We start from the raw sequence: 19,413 nt of genomic DNA, 5'->3' as shown, positions 1-19,413 counted from the left end.
TAATCTTTATGTCTTTCTACTTGAGACTCAGAGAGCAGGTGCAAACATGTTGGGATATAAAACTAATCCACTGATCAACACTTGAAAACAGGATTTTATTGTTCCATATCTGGCTAGCCTTTTAAGTCTTCCATTTGAAAATATTTTTTAGCCAGGGGTTCAAAGTGTGTAAATCTTATCTGTCAGCCCTGAGCTGTAGAATAAGAGTGATTTTTAGTTTGACCCAGTTGCCATGAAGTCGGTTACTCCTGTTGAAACCTGACGAAAAATCTGGAAATCTTGTTTAACTGGTTTTACCAGTGAAAGGAAACAACTTGTTTTTTTCAGCAATTGCCAAATTCAAACTTAGCTATCTTAAAATTGAAGTTGTTTTGAGTGTTATATTCATCTTTAATGATTAAAATATGAATATTATTAAATTATTCTGAATATCTGCTAAGAAATCACAGCTATATATATGAAAATGTCATTTTTAATTAGATCAGCCTCTAGAAGACTGAACTTTAACATAATATATATTTATTTTTTGACAAACTATTTTACTTTTTTCGAGTTAATAAATTAGTTTTGACAGCAACAGGGTAATTTATTATATTATCCTCTGCGGTCGCAGTATTTGACATTCTTTCTCATCATCTAACAAATTTATGCAATTTTGTTTTAAATTATGTTTTATTTTTCCTTTTTTTTTTCTACAATTACTGTTAATGTATCGTCAGAAATGTATTAACTATTGTAAATTTTTGGTATTTCAAACCCATTCATCAGGTGTGCCTTACACAGGAGGGGGGAACACTGAACAAGAGGCTACCAGACATATTATCAGCAAACTAGAGGAGCAGTTTAAGAACATTGTGAAAGCTTGTGTTGTCAAGTGAAGTCTTGAAGAGAAGAGCCATCACCTTATTACCAAGTTATGAGAAGAGCCACTCTAAAAAACTCACTTGAATTTCTTTAAACTTGACTTTCTGGCGATGTGAGGTTTAAATAGGACATTAGGTATGATATAATGAGTGTGCTTCTTGGATGAACTTGTTTCTCATTCTGGGAGACATTATAATGAGAATAACTTATTCTTTCCTCTGTCTCCTGTATTTCTCTCTCTGCATCACAATGATGGAATTTCTTGCATGAGCGACTTTTTTCTCAGCACATGCAAGAATATCTCTCTAACTCTATCTCTCTCTCTCTCTCTCTTTCTCTTTAACACTCCCCCCCTCTCTGTGTAGTTCCTGGCAGGGCTACAGTCTATTAAACACACAGACAGGGTGCTCCCCCGTGGGCTCATTAGTGAGCTGGCCCGCACGGCCTGGGGAATCCTGGAACAGACCATTTCACTGGTTCCCGGAGGGGTGCCAGAGGATTCATTATGCTGTCGTTCAACGTAGTCCTTTGGTGTTGAATTCACAATATGATGTCCTATATTGGATTAATAGGTCGGTTACTTAAGTCATGAGTTATGATGAGTGTTCCCATGTGTTTGAATATCATGTATCTGTATAATTTGTAATCTGAAACAACCATGGATCACAGCCTGATCATTGATGCATTGCTAAATGTCAGAGGTACTTCCATGCATCCATTAGAGAATCAACATTTTTCTCAGTATTAAAGGTTCTCTCTATAAAGACATAATGTTTCTGAAGGACAGTAGGGATATTTTTTTTTGCTGCTGTTGCATCGTGCATGTGTTGAGTCTGTTGGATAGAGTTATATGTTTTTGTGAAATTTAAAATTTCACCTGAACCTCCTAACACTAATACTGACAGTCTGCTCTTTGAACAGCAGCTATAGTTAGTTTGAATTACTGTCTATTGTAATGATTGGTGACAAGTCTTTATGGTAGAGGTCTATCCAGATGTCTACAAAAAACATGTCAACATATTCCTGCAGCTGAGTCCTCATAATTCACATCAACCATCCATCTATATACTGAGTATATTGCAAGGGTGTTTGAGCTTTTGGGGCGGGGCATAACAAAGAAGTTGAACTGTGTTTTTGGCCCATACTAAACAGTGTCGCTATTTGTCACCTGCGATACTTTTGAGAATTACCATGATAAATTGCCAAAGTGAAACCAACGTTCCCGCTGTTAATATGAACCTTTACTACAAAATATAGTTAACTGTGTCTTATGAATAGGCTCTATTGTATCTCATATCTAGGGAGAGTAGCGTGGAAGTGATGTAACACAGTGAAACACAATAATAACCTGACAGAAGCAATCACTTCTGTTCTACTTCCTGTCTTTCTCCACAATGCCTTTCCTAGAAAAACTAATTTCCTCAGCCACAGAGATTTCATTAGCCTGGCCTCATTGTCTGAACACAAACAACTATTCTCTCCTGAGGCAAAGGTGTGTGGGCACATACAGTGTACACATAGCACACACGCACACACACACACACACACACACATACACACACACACACACACACACACACACACACACACACACACACGCTCACACAAGTATACTCACACGCACACAACCTCTCTCCCAGTTTTGTATTGGGATGACGTTGAGAGCCAATCTAATTGTCACTTTGTGATTGCATTAGTTCTTTGTGTATAGCTGCCTTTTGCTCTATCACATTTTTCAACAATCGAGTTTTGAGTTTGTAACTTAACAATGAACTAGAAAATATGCTGTCACAATGTCATTTTATTTTGTATGAGAAAACAAAAGTGGACACTAATCACTATGACGGGCTCTGGTACAAGGATCCCTGTGCAAACACTTATCATTACTCATATTAGTAGAACCAGAAGACATGCACCACCTGGATGCTCTAATGTTAAGCTTTTTTAGTGGCACCCTCACGACTTCTTAGTACCTGTTTTTGTGTTGTTGTTTTAAATTTAATGGACTTTACCATTACTATAACCATCTCTTTGATGTATTGTGGGAACACACTATAAATGATTCATGCTCATTGGTGAGAGATGATCTTCATTCTCTGCTAGTGAGAAATGTTGATCGAGTATTGCCTGATCTGGTTGTTGTAAATTCGTCATTTCATTAAATAATATGTGCTTACCTTATGCTGCTCCTTATATACACCTCCTGTACTGACCTGATCACTGTACCAGAGATTATATAAATGATTTAGACGTGTTTATGTGTGTCTGTTTTACAGGATGATTCTACAGTTCATCATATGGCTGCAAAAGCCATAGAGAACATCTCAACAACTGTGTCTAGCCCCTCCCACAATCTGGTGACAACAGAGATGGGCTCAGCCTTGTGGTACGTCTCCACTCACTCCAACGTGGAGGCCATCACAGTCACTGCCATCTCTGTAAGTTCACAGGCTTATACACACAGTAATGTATGTGTGTACAGCTATGCCACCATCTTTTTAACACCTAAAAATACACATAAATACACACACAGCAAAAACATGGTGGTTAAGTCAAGCAGTGTTTTCTGAATGCTGAAGAAAAATGATCAATTCTGTGTCCCGACCAACCAAATAATGCAAAGGAATCACATTTTAATGGTTAATGACAATTAATTACTTTTTGAAAATGTGCCAAATGCCTTTACGTTTTGGAATGAATGACATGTAAATCTATTAATTGAGGCCACATATAGCATTTGATATCCTGAATAACCTACTGTCAGACTCTTAATCATATGTAATTCTTTGTTAACGGCACAGTGGGTGGAATTACAAATGCTTTCTCAGGTCATCAATCATTCCAATGTTGTGGACCGTTGGGCACTCGCTCCTTTTTTTCAGGCTCTTACAGCTTATCATCAGGAACCTAGTGTACGACATGGCATTTGAAAGAAATGGTGTCTTTGTGAACGACGTACCGTACCTCAGTGTGTGCGTGTGTTTATCTATTTCTCCAGTCTCTTTCTAGGCTAACCCGGGTGGTCCCAGCAGTCTTTTTGGCAGTGATTGACACATGCGGCCCTGCGGCCATCTTTGAGGGCATAGGTGGACCAGGGTCCAAGGTGCAGCAGCACCTGCTCACTGCTGTGGCCGCTGCCTTACTCACCTCACGTATGCAAACACACCGCATCACACAGAGCAAGGTACGTGTATACTCTCAAGCACACCTGCATGACAGTAGAGGGATATATTGCAAAAATGTCAAACTTAAATATACACAGCTTACATATCAACTGGCCCGAGAAACCAAACAAAAAAAACATGCTGTTTTAATATTATATTTATTGATATTGTTACAGCAGTATTTGACAGGAGATTTAGGTGGTAACACGACTACAGAGTAGAGGTTTACGTGAGGAATAGCTCGAATGAGGAGGTTTTTACACAGTGACCGGGGGATGAAATCACTCCTGGATAACTACACAACACGAAGAACAAACAAAACTGGCCTCAAATTCTAGAAATCTTCACATGCTTCCTCTCGCTCTCTTTGTTAGTGTGTCTCTTTCTCTCCCTTTTCCATACAGTTCATGAACTACTGCTGAACTGTGCATGAACTAATTTGTCAGGAATTACTTATTTAATTTTTCATAAGACGGCCCATCTAGTGTGTATGTGATGTGCTAATCTTGGTAAGGCAGAGGGGCTGAAATTGATTTGAAGGTTTTTAACTTGGAGTCTAGCATTGGTAATTGACTCTGAACTGAATTTATTTGCATTGAGCATTTCCAATTTAACACCAGAATACAAACTTAGTACTTCAACTCTGCTCTAATTATACACTGATATGCATTCACCCTCCTCTCCCCCTCCCCTGGCACAAAGACAGACAGTCCAAGAGTTTGTTTACACAGAACTCTCTGTTAGTTTGTGTGTGTGTGTCTGTGTGTGTGCACGCACACACACACAGGCAAAAACGCTAATTTGTTGAGTGTGTCGGTATCTGGGCTAATTGGCTGAATGAACACGCTGTAGCCTTCTACTTCAGCAAAGCATCATGGGTAGTGGGGAGGGACTTATCAGTTAGGCACACACTACTAGGCTTTGAAATTAATTAACTCGGTGTGGCGCTCCATAAACACACATGCATGTACAAGTGTCCACATTTTCTCACACACACAGACACACAAACATTCAGTAGTGTATGGTGCTGGTGATAATGGTAATGAATGTTGGGCAGTTCACATTTTTCCAACCACTTACTGCTGAGTGAATGGCTGTTTAAAGCAGCTGTAGGCATACACGTGTGTGTGTGTGTGTGTGCGCATGTTGTGCGATAATGTGGAGTCTGAGCTGATTAAGTTTCGTCCTGCATTTTATTGCATTTTCTGAAAATGTTATCTAATTTTGAGCAGCTAAAGGGAACTGTTAATTTGAACATTTTCTTATTTGTTTATTTCTGTTTCTTTTGATAAGATAAACGTAGCATTGTGTAAATTTTCTTTCATACTGGGGTTTTAGTGAACATTTTAAATTTGAAGATATTACTGTTCCATAAATTGACTTTATTGAATATTTTTCAATTGTAAAGCATAGTACCACAGACTGTACACCAGCAGAAACATCCACAATCAGCCTCATGAAAAATGTCACTTTATTTATTTGTGTGTTTCTGTCTTGCAGGATTTGGTGTTGAAGGTGCTGCGTTGTCTCGAGAGTCCATCAACAATAACAAGAGCCAAAGCATTACTACTGCTACTGCTGCTAATACAGGACAACACACACACTCTGCTTTACTGCTGTCAACACAGGTAAATACACTCACACAGTCACACACAAGTGAATACACAGTCACATAGACAATGTATGTCCCTCAGTAATACATTAAAAAAACATGTTTTGCTCCTAGTCCAATTTTTGTATTTAAATTTCTCTGACCAACTCAGTAACAACTAGAAACAACCGACATTAATGAATGTATGAAATTTGGGTGAATCTCAAATTATTAAAATTTTGTTTATAATTTGATGAACAGAAATTCTATAGAAAGCATTGTAGCAGTGGCAATAGTAGCATTTAGTAGAAAGTAAACCTCTATGTGACCTACCCATTGCAGCAGTAGCCCTGCAAAGGATGATAAACTGCACTGGTGCTGCATGTTTGAATTATAATTCCAGTTTCTCAATTAAAGAGTGTCACTGTTTTTAATTGCACCATATTGCAACACGGTAATAACACATGGATCCTGCTTGAGGGTTGATGCGCCTGTCTTAACTTGGCACATTTCACTGTGCACCCTCCTACTGTCTAACTGTACTGAGAGTCAGACCAGTGAAGCTCACTCTTAACTCCACTCAGTCTGTCAGACCACTAGCTAATTAGTTTCTCTGGAATGTAGTTGCCCATGTTCACACATAGACTGAACTGTCAGAGAACAAACAAGTAGCATTTGTGAATTCCATTTCAGGGTGGGATTTCCCTTTAATTATTTAGCTTTAGCTTTCAGTAAGAGAGTGTGTTTCTTTCCCAACCACACCATAGCTAAAACTAAATTCCCTTTGCAGTATACATTGTAGAGGGGCAAATACAAAATTCCACTCTTTTTCTGGAATGTAATAATGTTCATTTGAAAGAAATATATACTACCATAACAACTAGTCTATCAAATGTAATTTGTGTACATGGTACAACTATAGCTCCAGTCCAGTTGGTTTCACAGTCATTCCAGGTGGTTAGCTGGAATGAACTGATTTCTAGGGAAGGAAGATGGCACACAATAATGGAGAATGTGGCCGAAGGTTTAAGAGCATTTCATACTGGCAAGAGATGTAAACTGACTGAATTTGAAAACACTGTTTACTTGTGAAAGGGACTTTAGTCACCAGCATCATTTTGAGTTGTTTGAGAGTTATAGGAGGGAGATTGAGTATCTATTAATTGTACAACCGCACAGCAGCTGATCGTGTCTTGAGTAGAGTTACATCATCATTTTCTAAAAGCTCTACTTTGTCCTGTCTTCACAAAAATGCGAGTGATTTTCACATGTATTCAGTGTGGCCCGCATTTTACCAAAGCTTTGGGTCTGGGTTTGAAGAAAAACCTCAGCTAAATGTGGACAGAAAGCCGAGACAGAGAGAAGAGGCTTAAGTTTACCATTTAACCGACTCAGTGTGGAAATTAATGCAGTATAATCAACTCCAAGTCAACTCATTAAATAATAAAAAGAAACAAATGTTGCTACGCATGCTTTTGAGTTGTGATTTATCTTGAATCAAGAGTTTTCAAATTCTGATGCAAGCACTTCTGGAGCACTGTTCAACACAGTTATCTGTTATCTAAAGCAGGCAGCTTTTAGAAGGGAAACTCCGTCATGAATGCTGCCTGGGGTTGTTGGCAATGCAGTTGTACTCTGTGTAACCTTTGTGTAAAGTAGGACAGCAGCTATGGGAATGATAATATAAACGTATGTACCCAGCACATTTAAATTATGCTGCTGTATATTGTAACTTTACTGGAACTTCAAACGGTTCATTAACTGGTTGTCCCGTGTTTCACCCCACTGTGCAGTGCAGCTGTGAATGTGAATAGCCCATATGGTCAGATGCATATGCATGATACATCCATATATACAGCTAGTTTCCCTGATTATTTATTACCAGTTGGCATTTCAGTTTGAAAAGATGGCGTAGATTACTGACATATGGATCCTTATAACCGTCTTCCTCTTTGCTGCCTCTCTTTCTTTTCGCCAAGTTTTTTGTTGTTGTTGTTGAAATGCCCCTCTCTTACTCTTTTTTCTCTCTCCCTGACTCAGTCTCACACAATTTTTTTCTTTTCTGACATTTTAATCATGTGAACTTCCAGATGAACTTTACCATGAAAAAGTATTGTTATTTATTAGTTATTTCGAGTGGGGTTTCTTTCCATAGCCAATTATTGTGTTAAAATACTAATCTGAATGCACCACTTAATACCTTAGACTTGAATAACCACAAAATGTATCCTAGAAAGTTGCTGAGCAGCTCTCTCTTAGTTTACTGCAAATGTAGCTGAATATTTTGCCAATAAATAAATATGTATAATATTTAAGCTTTTTTTTTTTTTTTTTTTTTTTTTTTTTTACACCATTTTAAACTGTATTCCAAATTAATGGTACAGTACATAACAATTCTATCTGGGTTTGGAGTATGTAGCGGGTTTCCTCGTAATGTCATTATGCATAATATAATTTACTAATGATACACTCATATGTCACACTGACTTGCTTTGGGCACTTACGGTCCACAATGTACAAAGGACATAGAGGATCTTTTATAATCTGGAAATAATTAAAACATACTGGTTGGAAGGATTAAATTTGGTTCTCCGATCAGAAATATTTTGGAAAACAAAAAATAACATTTTCCACTAAAATTCTATTCTATTCTTAAAATAATATTATATTATTTGGAAATACATGTTGTTTCCAATTTTTAAACTGGCAGTAGCATAGCATAATTATCATCTGTCAGTGCATGTCTTTTTTAAATTCCCTTTAGTACCAAATGTTACAGTACATTGCATTCTGTTATACTAATTCCCTAAACAGTATGCCATAAAGAATGCATGTACCACATATCTGGAACTGGGATGCAGAATTATTCAGTGACAGAAAATAAAATTAAGAACCATGATTACTGTATTTAGGATATGTGTGATTGACATACAGCCTAATGCCAGAACATCATATGCTGGATCCCTATAAGAATTTTTGAGAGAATGAACGCAATCTCATTTTAGACATGAGCACAAAGTAGAATAAAGGTGTTTTTATTTTTCATTTTCTCTTCAGCTCTTTTCCTCCCTCCTCTCTCTGTCTTTCTCTGTTGCACGTTCTTTACTCTTCATCTCTCCTCTCACTTGCTCTCTGTCTGTTAACAGAGTTAGAGCTGTCAGAGTTGACCTGCCTGTCTCTCTCCCACTGAGCACTCTGCAGGATTCAACCACACACACAGACAAACATCTCTCCCTCAGCCCTGCTCTCACACAGGCACGTTGTGTTTAATTAGCTCCTCAGTAGCATACAAATACATGTGTGTGTTTGTCTTTAGAGATAAACTTGCACAGGTCTCACTGAGGAAGTGTCAAATTGCCTTTGGGAGGTGAATACGCTTTCAACGGATGCAGTCACACACACATGCAGTACAGTGGGCCACTTAGGTCAGCTGTGTGTGAGTACTTTGTGAGTCTCTCACGCTGACTGACAGAGGTGGCAATTTTGTCTGTCTTTATTTATCAGTCTGTAAAAATGGCTGCAAGACAGGAACACACAGGATTTTGACAGTTCACTTGTCCAAAAACTCAATCTCAAACTCAAAAATTATTGGATGGTAGGTCCTCATCGCTCACAGAGCAGTCCTGGCTTATTCGAAATGTGAGTTTATCATATGCTTGGACTGTGTTCCTGGCAAAATTTGAGGTAATGATTCTGGATTTATTCTGTATTCTGTAAAAGGAGGTGATTGAAATTATTCATGCAACAGACCTTTATTGAACTGCATCTTAACATAATCTTAACATATTTTGATACATCTCAGTGTGAAAGGCCCCTTTTTTCATCATTTTTTGTTGTTTAAATTGTTTTTATTCTGTGTCGTTATTGTTAATTCACTGTGTTTAATAACTACAACATGCTGTCAAGATACAGTGTTGGTAGTAGCCATTGACTGTTTATAAAAGTGGATGTTGCTTCCGGGTCTGAAAAGTGATGCCAATGTTGAAGTACTATTAACTGCAATACCACTGATGGCTGCTAGGGGTCGGCTCCAAAAAGGCTCTGGCTCGATAGAATCCCATTCAACTTCTCTCATTAAATACAAAATCAATACATTGTGTCTGCAAGGTCTTATGGTGTTGTTAGCTGAAGTCACTTCTTATTAGTTCTCTGCCGGTCCTTCTCAAAATAATCCCACCATTAATTCGAAAATTGGCCTCAAAAAGCTTGTTTTTTGGGGCGTGCCTGTTTGATTGACAGGCCTGTGATGTAGTCAGGTTTCTGCTATCGGTGAATGGGACGTAATGTTGTCGGGTTTCTAATCAGGTCGAGTCACATCTACCGCTTGCTCCCTCAGAACTCGAGGCTTCATAACGGGCATTCACAAACCAACGAGTGATGTCATTGTTGGTTGCCACTTGGTAGTAGCCTGGGGGTTTCCAGTTGTATGCATAAGTTTTGCCAAAAATGTATTGATTTTTTTAAGTGAAAGGAAGTAAATATAGCCCTTGCAGCAAATAGATATTTAAAACAAGCCTATCTTCATATGCCATCTTAGTTTTTACTTCATTTATAAAAAAAAAAAAAAAAAAAAAAAACAGTAACTGTGCCAAAGATTGGGTATCATCTGCTTATAAAGTCTTCATTAACTCATTAACTGACTTGTCAGGACTTGTAAGGCAGGTCAAGAATTGCCATTAGGAATTTTTCAGCTGATAACAATTTCAGAGATCTGACTCTTCAAACCATGAAGTAACACTCAACAACCATGGGCTCATCTAAGCAGCGTTCTGAAAATAAAGTGAATTTGGGATATAAACAATACAAGGCTAAAAGAAAAAAAGACATCAAATCCAACTTGCAATTTCCACTGTTCAAAATATTATTAACAAATGGGAATTGCAGGGAACTGTGAAAGTCGAGACAAGATCTGTGAGACCAAGGAAATGTTCAGATAAAACTGCACCTCTGCTGGGCAGAAGGACAAAGGAAACCGCCATATGACTGCAAAGTACCAGCAGGTTTGGCTGACACAATGCAGTGTTGATGCTCAAACTGGGTCTTCAGAAAAAACCCTTACAAACTCATCACAAAAGTCAGTGTCTAAAGTCTGCAAAGCAGCATCTGGATCAGCCAGAGTTTGGCGAACAAATGATGGGGAAGTTCAATTTGAACTTTTTAGCCAAGGTGGGGATGGAAATAGTGTGCTTTGGGAACAGGAAAGACTGCAATGATAGAGGAAAGAATTCCACTAAATTTGAACAAATTCTGAATGCAAATGTCAACCAGTAAGTGACAAAAGTGAAACTGAAAACGGAATTTTAGTGGGGCAAAGATCCAAAGCAAATCTCAAAATACCATTTAAAACAATGGCATGCCTTGATATCTACCAGAGTCGGGATTACAAAGTGCTGACTTAGTAGGGTGCCCACTCTATGTGCACATACCACATGTACTGTTTACTTTAACTCGTTGAAATAGAATGAAGACAGGCATGTCATTAAACAGGAGATAAATAGTGTCCCTCAGTGACAAGGCTCAAGGTTATACTGGAAGTGAATTTTATCTTGACCTATTATTGGCAATGGTTTGTGTTGTTTGTGCTTTGCATTAAACCAATAAAACTAATGATAAATCCAATTTACACGATGAGAGCTTCCCTGAAATGCATTGAACAATGTAGTAACAGAAGCTATGTTGGATTCCATTTAGCTGTAAACCCTCGATGCTCATCTAACCGTATGAGGAAAAATACTGAATTTGAAATCCCTTGCTCCCCCTGCACCATCGCCACTCTAAAGCTTGGAATCAATATTTGTTAACAAATATGACCTCCCTGAATTTCTGCATGTGTCTGCATTAATTTGTGCTTGTGTGTGTGTGTGTGTGTGTGTGTGTGTGTGTGTGTGTGTGTGTGTGTGTGTGTGTGTGTGTGTGTGTGTGTGTGTGTGTGTGTGTGTGTGCAGATCCACACGTGTGGGTGTGTTTGTGTGTCAGTAATGAACATCAGTTAGTGGTCGTAACCTTTCCTCACTGCCCTGAATTTAGAATAGAATATTATTGATTACTGTTCAATAGACAGTCGGATGGGAATGAAAATGTTCTCAAACTGTCGGTTTCTCTCCTAGACAGTCTCCCAGCCCCTTATTTTTATGCATCCTGTCAGAATATTTTTTGATCAGAGGCTAGAATCTTATTGTTAATATGTGAGCATCATTTCATCATTTGCATTATAATCATCACGCTGATACTGCTGAATAATTCACAATGAGTGGAGTGGAAAAAAACTGCTTCATTGAACCAGATGCATCAGCAATGCCGCATACAGAGGTGAAAACAAGTTGTTTCTTCTACTATGTGACATACAACGCATGTGTGTCTCTTGTTGTCCAGACTTGTGATGTACCTGGAAAGAGACCTGCGCAAAGCCACACCTCTCAGAGAGAACCCCAGCCAATCAGGATACCTGTCTCAGTGCCTGGATTTACTGATAGTATACCTGAGTAGAACTGCACCAGTGATAATGGGTACACACAGATGAATACACACAAACATGTACACACCCTCTCACAAACACACGCACACACACACACACATATTTCTGCGTGAATGTGCTTGCTAGGAGTCTATTTTTTTGCCTTCATATTCAATAAAATTGAAAACAAGTTTTAACTACATTTCATTGTTTGTAATTTCTTACTACTGATTCTGTAAAACCATTTATAGAATGTCAGGCTACCAGCTGTGATGAAAGTTTGATGGACACATTTTTATGGTTTGAGAAGTAGGCTTTATTCTTAAGTAAAGGCAATATTTTAAAAACATTATATCAATATGTCTTTACGAAAATGTATCTTTGTGTTGCAGTAAATAATCCCATTATCCCTCTTCTGTCATCTCTTCTCATGTCCCTTTGTCTTGTCTCCTGTCCTCTCCAGAGGATGTCCTATGTGTGCTGAAAGAGGTGATTGGGAGGAAGCACCCATCTCCAGCTCAGAGTAGACAGCTGAAACAAATTTTGCCTACAATGTCCGTAGTGCTGGAACTTCTTTCATCTCAGGTAACTTTGACCAAAATGATTTTTCTTCATTGTTTGATTTTAATGTTCCATCATTATTGTCTCCAAAGTAACCCACGGTGATTTTCTCTCAAATTATCAGTACCCATCCCTATTGTTCAACACAGCTTTCCACATCTATTTTGCAAGTCAATTATTTGGTTATCCATTTTTATTAGTCTCAGTGATGCTTAGGTGTGTGGGCCTGTTAACAGATTTACCGTATATAGTAAAACATTCTAGTTTTAGACACTAAAAGTAAAGTGAGGATGCTTTTAAAAACAAGTGACTGTGTTTCCTCGCAGGTCTTTAGGTCTCAGATTGTAACAGAAGAGTTTCTGGCTCAAATTGGATTGCTGCTGGTAAGTGTTTGGTCATCCAGCAGCCCTTTGTCATGTTTTGACTTTTTATCTGTACAACAGACTGGTTGTTTTACAAACTGAAGGCAAAAACATAACTACTTAATTAGCATGTGACACATTTTTAATTAGAGTTATTTTCACAACTCAAATTATACAGTGACATACAAAATACTTAAGCCAATCAAGACAATTAGGATAATTTAAAGTCTCCATTGCAATCCGTAAATCTTTTCCGGACAGACAGAAAAGTAGACATGAAACACAGTTCAGAAGTATTTGTACAGTCAGATATTTGATGTTCTTCACACTCTGTGCTTTCACATTCAGTTTGAAATAAAACAATGGACACAACATTCAAGCGCAAAATCTCAGCTTTAATTTCAGTAGGTTTTCATCAATATAAAAAGCAAGATAAAACCCCTAAAAACATGAAGCCCTAAATGTAAAGGTTCAAATGTAAATGGACAGATACACATGAAGTCAATTAACAATCTTCATATGTAATGGATATACAACTCTCAACTCTAATCGACTCTGAGACAAGTGTGAGCTCATTTGTGCATAAACTAACATTGAAATGATACAGCTGCCCAACAAAAATTTAGCAGCCACATGTCCGATTACATTTCAACCCTTGCAGTTTGGGGACTGTGTTAAAAAGACAATATTTCACACAGTTCTTTGGACATAATTCAAGATGTGAGACTTGACACTTTAATGTGGGTTCCTATATTTTAACTTCAGACTTAATGTGCTGAATCATACTGCCTGAGGAACAAAACATGTGCAACTGTCCAAATACTTGTGATGAATACATCTAAAGAGCAATGAACATATCCAGTATTAGTTTGAGTAGAATAAAATTATCTTTACTAAATGTCGCTGATGTTTTTAGATCTGTAACTTTGTACCATTTATTTTTCTGACAGAACTATATTACTTCTGTAGAGTCCAATGAAACAAATCTGGCCAGTGCTGTGGGTGAGTTCCTATTACTACAGTAGTCCTTTTTCGAACTGTACTTAGTATTCACTTTTCATGTGATTAGCATTGTGTTTTCTGTCTATACACTGCTTTATCTTTATGTGTATCATTGATCACCCCATGATATCTAATCCTTTAATGTAAGTCTGAATGTTGCATCATATGGTAGCTGGGAAAACGTCACTTTAACTCATGTCACCTTTGAAACAAAGGAAAAAAAATATTAATATGTGGGAGGTAAGGAGAGCGACAGATGTGCCGATGCATTACAAATGCATGTGCACAGGTCAGCTACTATTCTTGGATCTGAACCAACTAAGGGGCTTTCATGCTTTGCTCAAGGGCCGTAAGCAGCCATACTCCAGTGTCAAACATAGAATACACCACAGTAGGTACAGGGGAAGAAGTTGTTGGTCGGCTTGTCGGTCATTCTCCACTTTTATTGAGGACTCAGAAGTGCTTACTCATATTTCATTCCCCATTAGGTGCAGCAATATGTGACGAGTTAATTAGAACAACTCTGTCCATTGTGGAAGTCCTGAGTCAGCATCATCCCCTCATCACTCCCTATCATACTGCTGTAAGTGTACGGACGAGTAAGCATGCTGCTGACTTTTTCTCTGTTTCACTGTCATCTATCCGATACTGCACTGACTGAATGTTTGAGTGTGTGTCTGTCTGTTTTAGAGTCGGACTGGCTACCTGCCTGTCTGACTGACTGGCTGTCTGCTGAGAGTTTAGTAAAGCAATATAGGACAGGTATCTTGTTATATTCAACAAATGTCAGTACATTACCTTTGACGGGACTTTGGAGACCACCTGTCATCATTTTCAAATTCTGTTATGGTTCAGCAACTGTCAGATTTCGAACACAGATTTTTTTTTTTTTTCACTCTTTATCATTTAGAAAAAAGCCTAACACACAAAAGTTTCTTTGCTGCAATAAAATAACTTACCAGGAACAAGTGAAATGTATGTAAAATAGTCAGAATTAAAAACATTAAAAAAAAATTAAACTGTCTTCAAGAATATCTCCAGCCTTTGTCGATTTCATACCGGGGCTACTAGTATTTAATTCAGTGTGAGTCTTACAGTCCACTAAACTTGTCTATTAGTGATCAGAGGACAGGTGGGTCAACATGTGGGCTATTAGGCAGGACACTAATCAACTATTGAACCAACAGCACCTCATCAGATCTGTGTGTGGTTTTGTGTGCATACGTGGATGTGCATGGGATGGGACAATGAGATTGTGTTTAATGACTATTGACGAATAGAAGTGGAGAGCAGCAGGAAGCAGACAGGATGGAGAGAGAGAAAAGGAAAGAGATGAGGAATAGAAGAAAGGAGCAAAGAGGAGGCTTGCGGCTCCTGATAGTCAATAACACAGGAAGACACTTCAATTACCCCCAGCCAGCTCAGATTAACTTTTATTGCCCGCTGGACAAGGACACGTACTCATGTTTGAGTTAGTTTAAGTCTCTGAATCCTTGTCACAGTTTGAATAAAGAGTGAAAGTTTGCAGTAGGTTTTGCCTCCACAACTCTTTTTTTGTTAACACAAGCCCACTTTATCACTCTGGTAATATGTCAAATCTGTTCTTTAGGCATCTTTAAAAGTTAAACACTTCAATATTGTGTCAACATTGTGTCAATAATGTTGACACAATATTCAAATCAAAAACAGCCAGAATACAGTTGCTGCTTGGTCAATAATTCATTCAAGTGACAACTAGTGGTGATGTCAGAGCTCCAGGAAAATGAAAACAGGGTTATTCAACCATCATTAATTATATAATGGAGACATTTACTTATCATGGCATTTAAACCATCTGTCTTACAAGTGATGATGATGTTTGTACAATCAGAGCAGAGGCAGAAGAGTTCATTATGCATGTCAGAAAAACAATAATACAAAAGATGTTGATGTTGGTTGTTTTTTTCTCACTTTTCCTCCACATCCTCTATATGATATATACTTTCTCTTCATCTAACATTAATATTTTTATCCCCCTTTTTTAAAATGTTCTTTACTTGCACGGTTGCCTCTCATGATACATCTTGGTAACTTTTATTTCCACCTCTATTTCTCCATGTACACATTATTTTTTAACACAGTTACACTGAGTTTTGGCAGCTGAGATGGAAACAAACACAATTCCAACTTGATTTGTGTAATTGAGCATTAAGTTATTGTAATCAATGTGTAAGTAGTTACTACACAGCACATTTCTGGAGTGGAATATCCTGGAGATAAACAAAGAGTTACATTTTGGGAGTTTATTTTCTAAGTTAGACTACAGCTCATGTTTAGGAAGACTCTTTGGTGGGGTAATATTTTGGGGTTCATTCACTGAGTGTTGAGGAGCATCATTCAACAGGACTCCCGGTGTTGACTGCGCAGCTTTGTTGCCGTATTAGCATTTCCCAGCATGCCTTAGTTATTTCTTCATAGCTTTTGAGAATAAAGCAACCAAATTAAATCTTAGTGATGGGAAGAAATTATATTTAGTTTTGTTAAAACATGCTGTTTATTAATATTTCAATGAAGACATATTGAGAATTGAAATGGGGCTATCATTCAAAACCATACGTGTACAAGGTAGGAACATAACATATACACCAATCACAGTCACATTTATGTATTGGTTAGTTTGTAAGTTGTTACACAAAGTGTTTGTGCAATATTAATTGTTGCACACTGCATATATTTGTTGCATATAAATGTGTGATGAATATGTTATTATCTTGTAGTCACGCTTACCTTAAACCTTTTTAGTGTGATGAAATCTGAACTCCATGAATGTCAAATAATACATGCTTTTAAGTGTTGGCTGTTAACATTGTGAAAGAGTTTCACATTCAAACAACTCAAGGTTAAAGTCAAATTTACTCTTCATGGGAGTCGAGTTTTAACTCCCAAAGATTCAACTCCTGAAAAGGGTTAAAAATCAACTCCAAGAAAAGAGTTACTTTCACTCTGCTTGAGAGTGAATGCGATGGTCTTACATGTACAAGCAAGAAGAGTTAATTTGAACTCACAGAATTTGGTGTGTATTAATCAGTTACTATTGTTAGTAAAACCAGACTTTGCTTGATAAAAAAAGGCGTTCATGCAGCATTGCATTTTCCTTCCTGTGAAAATAGAGATTAAATAATGTACTTATTATGTATACAAATAGAGTATTTGTATTGGCTGCAAAACAATGTCCAGGATATTTATCTTTAGCCACAATTTTTGGCACCACTAGACAGTAGACACAGAGGTAAACAGGTACACGTAAAAAATGGGGACAAGAAAGGACACACACACACACACACACACACACACACACACACACACACACAGGCTTCATTCAGTCTTTTGATGGCTGTGATATTAATACGCAGACCATTAAGTGGTGGACAACATCCTTTGTAGTTTTCTTTCTCAGGCTTTCAATGTAATGACCTAACACACACTCACTCAGCATTAGTTTTGTTTCTATGGTAATATTAGTAATCATGCAAATTCATGCAACACAGATTCATGCCTAAATCAGGCTTCGACAGTTGCGGAAGTTCGTCTGTGTGTGCGGGTTTGATCAAAGAAGTCATTCATCAGTGTATTTCCATAGTAATTTGATCCTCTATGGCAGTGGTCTGTGCGGTTGATGCCCACAGAATTAATACAGTGCAGTGTTTCATACTCAGTTTAATCAAAAAATATATCCTCTTTTCACATGTGCTGTATATTAACTATTTTTTTTAAAGGAAGAATGAGACTATGTTTATTGATACACTTTTTTTTCCTCCTCAAATGAGAGAACGAGACAGAACTGAACTACTGAACAAATATTTATAATGTGTTCATGAAAGCCTGCAGTTTTGCTGGTGCATTTTCTGCAAGCTGATTTTCTGCTGTTTTGACCTGAGTTGTTTCACGTCCTTGGCATTATGTGTGACTGAATTTAGGAAACACCAGATTGTAATATATTATGTTATTGCTTTACGAGAGAGAGCAATCAGCTTTTTACAGAGTAATGTGATCAAGGACCAACACAATGTGACGTGTATTAAGTCTTTTGTTTTGTCGTTTATGTCTCTTGAAGGTTGTGGATGCCATCCTGCCTCCTCTGACAACACTGGCGTTCAGCAGAAATGGTAATGTCACTTCTTAAAGAAGGGAAAAGAGACTGAGACAAAATGTGGGGATAAAAACTAATGTCATAGCAAGAGAGGAGTGAGGAAGAAGTAACAAATAGAAGTGGAGCAGCAGGTTGAGAAGGATAGAGACATCCTAATAGCAGAAAGCTGGGGACCTTTGTTGCCTGTCACACCCTCTTTCTTTCCACTCATTTTATGTCTGAAATCAAACAAAGGCTAAACTGCCAAAGGAGAAGTTATCTTAAGAAGAGAAATGTACGTACATCCATGGATGGATAGAGAGATAGATAGATGGAGAGATAATAAAGAAAGGTGTTAAGTGAAAATAAGTTCACAGAAGCATGATAGTGTACTGGAGCAGCTAACCTTGAATGTTGAAGGTGGAAAAAATTTCTGCATTAATGAATTGCAGTTTCTAGGGGAAAGCACCATTACAATAATCCACTGCAGTGTTCTGGTTTGGTCTCCGTGGGTCCTGTTGGTGTAAAAGAGCTTGTAACCTTTAGTCCTCCCATTTATTGCTTTTCTAAGCATGTAGGTATTCCATTATCCATTTTTGTTCTATATAATACTATTATTATAGTGTCGTGTAATATTCAACCATCTTAGTTAGAGTATTTGGTTGATGTTACATCAATTTTAATTTACCCAGAAGGAGGTCATAACAGTCAGTAATGTCCATATGTTGATATGGTCAAAACATGCCTCTTTTTTTCCTTTACTCTAAGTCTAAGGGACATCCTGAAGTTAGACTTCATAATTTAGCATTACTGCTGCTGTGTCTAACATATTCACAGTCATCTCTAAAACAACGGTCTGGATGTTATTTTGATGCCTAATGCCCCTCAGTAAATGAAACAAAAGTGTAAATGCATATTATCAACCCGTCTGAACCAAAAAGTCAGCTCTGTAATGTAAACACTTCCTTATATACAACCCCCCTTTTCTTCTCTTTCTGTGTGTTCACCACAGTGGAGTGGTCCGTGTTTGTTTTGAGGGTGCTGTCTGAACTCAGTCTGGTCCTGCTGGTCCACGATGGTGATGATACCGAGGAAAATGAAGAAACTACTGAGGAAAAGAAAGACAAAGCAGAGAAAGGAGGGAAGGCGGCACAAGGAAAAGAGGAAGGAGGCCCCTGTTCTGAAATCGAATCTCTCATCTCTAAATCTCTGCTTTCAAGGTTGGTCTGGCTCTTTGGCCTGACTCTGTCTCTGGAATCCTCCTTTGTTTAGTGTTTCCGGAGGATCAAAACAATGTTGTTGGTTCT

The 19,413-nt window shown here is 37.8% G+C and overlaps 1 protein-coding gene across 1 annotated transcript in view; it reads left to right on the top strand.

Moving 5' to 3' along the window:
* ulk4 (unc-51 like kinase 4) overlaps nt 1-19,413 on the top strand; it is an 80,214-nt gene that overhangs the window by 26,501 nt on the left and 34,300 nt on the right. The window contains exons 19-28 of the mRNA XM_069143276.1: nt 3,141-3,302; nt 3,863-4,048; nt 5,529-5,656; nt 11,992-12,125; nt 12,537-12,658; nt 12,961-13,017; nt 13,947-13,998; nt 14,487-14,581; nt 18,092-18,143; nt 19,119-19,326. Of these exons, the coding sequence (XP_068999377.1) occupies nt 3,141-3,302; nt 3,863-4,048; nt 5,529-5,656; nt 11,992-12,125; nt 12,537-12,658; nt 12,961-13,017; nt 13,947-13,998; nt 14,487-14,581; nt 18,092-18,143; nt 19,119-19,326 (1,196 nt within the window). The remainder of the gene's footprint in view (nt 1-3,140; nt 3,303-3,862; nt 4,049-5,528; nt 5,657-11,991; nt 12,126-12,536; nt 12,659-12,960; nt 13,018-13,946; nt 13,999-14,486; nt 14,582-18,091; nt 18,144-19,118; nt 19,327-19,413) is intronic.

This window comes from Embiotoca jacksoni, unplaced genomic scaffold, assembly GCF_022577435.1.
Source record: "Embiotoca jacksoni isolate LCO1_2020_lvr unplaced genomic scaffold, fEmbJac1.0.p SCAF_11, whole genome shotgun sequence".
Classification (NCBI taxonomy): domain Eukaryota; kingdom Metazoa; phylum Chordata; class Actinopteri; family Embiotocidae; genus Embiotoca; species Embiotoca jacksoni.
This window is presented reverse-complemented; position numbering and strand designations above follow the sequence as displayed.